The sequence below is a fragment of the Xiphophorus hellerii genome, chromosome 7, assembly GCF_003331165.1.
Source record: "Xiphophorus hellerii strain 12219 chromosome 7, Xiphophorus_hellerii-4.1, whole genome shotgun sequence".
NCBI classification, from domain to species: domain Eukaryota; kingdom Metazoa; phylum Chordata; class Actinopteri; order Cyprinodontiformes; family Poeciliidae; genus Xiphophorus; species Xiphophorus hellerii.
The window spans coordinates 25,127,232-25,132,501 of NC_045678.1; the positions used below are offsets into that span (position 1 = coordinate 25,127,232).

General features: G+C 39.8%; 1 protein-coding gene across 1 annotated transcript; it reads right to left on the reverse strand.

Moving 5' to 3' along the window:
- Nucleotides 1–1,488: 1,488 nt before the first annotated feature.
- Nucleotides 1,489–4,819, reverse strand: cryba2b (crystallin, beta A2b). Its single transcript, XM_032566811.1, has 5 exons — nucleotides 4,706–4,819; nucleotides 3,810–3,999; nucleotides 2,919–3,060; nucleotides 2,455–2,597; nucleotides 1,489–2,126 (listed from the first exon to the last, which is right to left on the reverse strand). The coding sequence occupies exons 2-5, from the start codon at nucleotides 3,965–3,967 to the stop codon at nucleotides 1,979–1,981; spliced, it is 591 nt and encodes a 196-aa protein (XP_032422702.1). The 5' UTR covers nucleotides 3,968–3,999; nucleotides 4,706–4,819; the 3' UTR covers nucleotides 1,489–1,978.
- Between the last annotated feature and the right edge of the window lie 451 nt (nucleotides 4,820–5,270).

Sequence of the window (5,270 nt, forward strand, 5' to 3'; positions counted from 1 at the left end):
GGTTGTAGAGGAATGTATATTTGAGAAAGGTGTGTGTGCAAAGTTACACATTTATCAAAGATCCTGTTGTTTCTGGGCGTGGGACAATGAAGCCAGTTGGGGTGTAATGCGGAATCCAACGTCCTGGACCAACAAATGGAAGTAAACACACACCAGGATCCTGGCAGACGTCAAGGATAAACACGACAGTGTCATATTAGGAGGGGCAAACAAAAACTAAGCTGCTCGACTGTTAAAGGATGTAGACTGTCTTTTTCACACTTCTAGCATACAATGTTCTCAGAACTGAGAACATGTGCAAGTACAAAATGAAACAGCTTCCCCATTTTTGGCACCCATGTATGAAGACTCCAACTTTAATTTGAATAAATGTTTTCATTATTTCACTTCTAGAAGTAACTGTGATCTGTGATGCTGTGGGCCTGTCTCATTTCCAATAGGTCCTGGGAACCTTGTTACAGTGCATAGAGTGCATTCACTTGTTGAAATACAAAACCTGGCACAAACTGAAAATCAATCAGTGTTGGTCGTTTTAGAAAGACACTTATCAAAAGCATATGGTCAAATCTATGGAAGATAGTTCAGGAGACACACTCGGCCTTCTTTTATGCAAATCTCAGTCCACTAGACAAGGTGTTTGTTTTCAAACAGGTTTTCTTTTGCTTATTCTGAAGTCTGTGGATGTGTTACTGAGCACAGTAGTTGGCCAATGTTGGCACCTAATTTGTGAGAACACAATATGTAGCTGGCCAGACTTTGAGTAGACTTTTGTCTTTATTGCCCAAAGAGGGAATTTATTTCCACAAACCAGCCCCTCCCATCACCAAGTAGACAATAAAACACATAACACATGTATGTAATGTCCTGCTTGGTTGTTCAACATTGATCATTGATTCCTCTTAATGCAGTTTGTGATTCAAAACAAAAACATTCCCAAATCACTATGCCTCCACTCTCCTCTATAAAGCAAAAATGTTTTCTCTTTTACTTTTCAACATTTCTAAATAATAAAATGTTAAACAGCTAAGATTTTTAACAGAGGAGGTTTAGTTTGTGAATGGATGGGTGTGTGATGCTGCAGGGGCACTGAAAAGGGGGTTTCCCAAACCAACAACAATGCAAAGACTCCACTGCCTAGACCAAAGTCCTACAGAACATTAGGGGTGAGTTAAACTAAATTGTAATCTGGATGATCTAGAATAAAACAATCAAAGTTCCCTTTCTCTGTATGTTGCAACACTATAATGCATAGGAAGAAACTAAATTCTCCCCTATTGGCTGTTATATTTCTTTATTTGGGACCTTTTAAGTTAGTTTGTGTTGCTAATGCAAAAGCAAAAAGTTTTCTCCCACATATCTATGCCAGATACATACATCTATAAAGAATGGGCTCAGTTTATAAAGTTGCCAACTACTACATATCAACTTTATTTTTTAAAAAATGTATGCAAATTGTAACAGTTGTTATACAAATAATAGAAACAAAAGTAATCTCATGTTCTCGTTTATTGGAAATAAGAATACAGTATGACAAGAACAACACTACACATCCTAAAGCCTAACAGAATCAAATCTCTCCATGAAAGGCTAGATATGTCCTCGATAAATACAAATCAATATCTAACTTTGATAGCAGCCTTGCTCACAAAGCTAAATGGGCTCTGACGTTGCCATGGAATGAATTACCAAATTAAGATGAAAAAAAATTTATTGGAGATGAAAAAAATAAAGAATACCAACAAACGGCCTCTAGTTTGGAAGAAAAACCTTTATTTCCTATTTCAAGAACATGCTTCAGCATGGTAGTATAAGTGTATATCCATACATCCAGAGCCACAGAGTGATAGAAAGAGTTAGTCTACTGTTCTGTGACAGAGGTCTGTCCAGGGTTCGAGGTGAGGAAGCAATTAGAAAGAAAGTTTCTTTTTTTTTCTTTTTATTTTTTTTTTAAGTTGGTTCAGGCAGGCAGTGTGAAGATCTAGTGCTGGATCCTACGAATGGACTGCACCTGGTTGGTGTGAGCCTGGGTGCTGAACTCGTTGTAGTTTCTGTACTCGCCTTGGTGTCTGTCTCTCTCCAGGATGTACTGGTAGCCACGGTAACCAGGGAACTGATAGGCCACCCAGCTGCATAAAGGAACAGAACAAGCAAAGTGAAGTGAAAGCTTGAGGATTCAGAAGAATTCAGGGAACAAAGTGGCAACTTTAGAAGATTTTATTGATTGTATACATTTTCAGGTTAATACAGTCATAAATGGTGGTGTTTTGGAAGGAGTTAGAATCCTAAATTCCCCCTAACTTATACCAGGAAAAATCTAAATCTATAGAAAATGACACAATAATAGAAACATAAGAGAAAAATTACACTGACTGAAAAAATTAGGCCTACAACAAGGACAAAAGCAAATTACAAAGACAAAAAAAAAATTAGGAGATGGGATGAAGAGAGACTTACGCTCCTGAGTTGACTTTCATGGAGGGCACCTCCTTGCTGCACCAACCCATGGCCTGTAGGGAGGGGTAGTCATCGCACATCTCAAACTTACGGCCCTGGAAGTCCTCACACTCATACAGGGTCACCTTGCTGTCACTGTGGTTCTGCAGAGAACACATTTATACATATTTAAGGCTTTTGCAATGAGACGTCAAAATAGCTACTAATATTCCTTTGTTGATACTGAAAGAAAAAACACCATCCAACGTTGAATCCTTTTTCTTTAAAGCAATACTAAATAAATTAGACTAAGCATGTCTGCAGATTTCATTATGTTTGGATTACATGGCTCCTTGCTATGATTTGATGCACAAGACTAAAACCAAAATGAAATTATTTCAACATATGCAGAGTATTCAAAGGAATGAGGAGGGGCATTTTTATAAATACAGATGGAAAGGAGAAGTGAGTGAGGGAGGACTCACGGCACACTTAATGGGTCTGAAGGAAAGCATGTGCTCGGTTCTGTAGCTGCTGTTTCCACTCCAGGCCTCATAGCGAGGATAATCGCCCTTCTCCAGGATAAACTGCTGTCCCTGAAACTCTGGGTACTCGTAGCCCACCCACCTGAACAGCAGAGAGAAGTAAGGATCAGAGGAACTGAAAAACAAAATGCTACAAAAACACTCCAGAAAACTTGGTTCAGATAACAAATGACTCTAAAACTGTCCGCCTGTGATAGGTAGAGCCCAACACCCACAATTTGGTCTCGCATAAAAACAGAATGCAGCTTCTTTTGTCATCGTCTCACACAAAGCAAACATTAAGCTGTGCAGTGCTGCTGCACCCAGGGCACCTTATCTGATCAGCAGTCAGTCAGTCAGCCAGGCAGCCGTTCTGGCTAGCAGCCAGCAGCTGCTCACAGCCAGCTCTTATCAAAAACAGGGTCACGCTTGGATGCGTATACACACGTGATGCATACCAAATATCAGTGTAATAAAAACACAGGTTGTATTTTCTATGTATATGTACATTTTTTTGTTATTAGATCTTTGTTTGGACAATATCTCCTCATATCAGACTTTTTAAAGCAAATCAATAGAAATGTATTTTGCTTTAGCTTAGAAAATCCCAATGCATATATTTTTTAAATATTTAAGAAGAATTATGAAACTTTTTGACAGCTGCATTGTTAATATAGGCATGGCTGATGTCTAGCATTAATGTGGTGCAAATCTGCATTGGTAAAGCTAACCTTTATTGTTAGCTGAGCTGGCAGGTAATTCACACAAAAAGCAAAAATAGTGAATTGTGAACACCAGGAGTTAAAGACAAGCGTATCTGAGCAACAGGAATCCATCGGAGAGCTAACTTACGGTCCGTTCTCAACCTTAATGGAGCGGATCTTGTTGAAGCCCCTCTCCATGATGTTCTGGCACTCCAGCATGAACTCACAGCGCTTGCCCTGGAAGTTCTCCTCCTCCCAGACTGTGATCCTGAACTGGCCCATCTGCTCCATCTGTTGAGGGTTCATGGCTGCTGCTTCTCCCTTTGAGGGGTGCTTCTCTGCAGAATGGGGTGAAAAACAATCATTTCATTCACAACAAAAAGTGTCCATCAGTTGTGAGTTTTATCCAAGAAAGAGCAAGTTTTCTTTGTGTGTTAAAGCAGATACTATATAGCCACATTATAAACATGACGAGCTTAAAGCAGGGGGAGGGGACTCTAGCTTAAATTAATAGAAAAATCAAATAAAACAACACAAATTTTTCAAAAAATTCAAGTGTCCCTTCTTGTTTCAAAAGGATAACAATCCAAAACTAAAATGATAAGCAAAAGCAAATAGTAATAATAATATATATTTTTAAAAATCTTTTTGCATGTCCATTATTTTTCTACAGACAACAGCTTTATCAATAAATAATCACCGGTGTAAAAAAATTGTATATTGCTAGCTTAAAAAAAACTTGTTTTCAAACAGAACATAAGCTCACTAAAAACCCTCAAAGCATTCTTATTACATATTCTCTAAGATATTAGATAGATACATAAAAAAATAGATAATAATATTAATTGTATATCCATAAATACCAAGGCTTATCTCTGAAAACAAAAGATCATAAAGTACATCCATCAACAGCCTATGTGATGCAAAGTATATGTTAGCATCTTGCTTCCTGTTGGGCTCCACCCCAGTCATTCACACCCGTCTCCCCATCACTGTATCTGCTTTCTTGTAGCTAAGTTTGAGGCAACATGTGGGCATACTTACAGACAGTACTGAGGTGGGACAGATCCAGTATAATCAATGTCGGGGAGGAGACCCTCGCCTGTGTTTTTATAGGGCTGGGCCCCCTGGACCTGCGTCGCTCCATTTGCCCAGCAGCCTTGCACACTCAGCAGCTGAGCAGGCCGCCTGAAAGGGCAGCATTAGCCTCGTGCTTTGTGGAGGCTCCAGAGCACCATTGTCCTCAGAGCCCCAAACTGACTTAGTCATCAATACGGCAGCCATGGTTGTTGGCAACCTGACCTGGGACTATACAATGGCAACGCACTGACACGACAGTTTGATTGGTGTAGCGGGATAATAGAGACATTCTGGGAGCTGATCCCCACTCTCTCTGCTGTAGGTAAACTGAATCCTAAACTCTGGGTGGGGAAAGGGGTTTAGGCGTCCCACACAGTGAGTACTTGGGTGTGTGTTGATTTCGTTTACAGAGCCTGTTTCCTTCTGTACCAGGGTATGCTGGTCAGCTGGAGGAAGTGATGCACTAATGCAGTGAAGGTTTCACTGGCTCTGCCCAGGAGAATTTGGGTTATTTGTGTCTTTTACCTCC

What these genes read in the sequence shown, in the direction of transcription:
- cryba2b (XM_032566811.1), bottom strand. Translation starts at nt 3,967, where the DNA reads ATGAACCCTCAACAGATGGAGCAGATGGGCCAGTTCAGGATCACAGTC. An exon ending in TCAGACCCATTAAGTGTGCC is followed by an intron (nt 2,598 to 2,918) that starts GTGAGTCCTCCC and finishes TGTTCTCTGCAG; the next exon opens with AACCACAGTGACAGCAAGGT. An exon ending in ATGAAAGTCAACTCAGGAGC is followed by an intron (nt 2,127 to 2,454) that starts GTAAGTCTCTCT and finishes TCCTTTATGCAG; the next exon opens with CTGGGTGGCCTATCAGTTCC.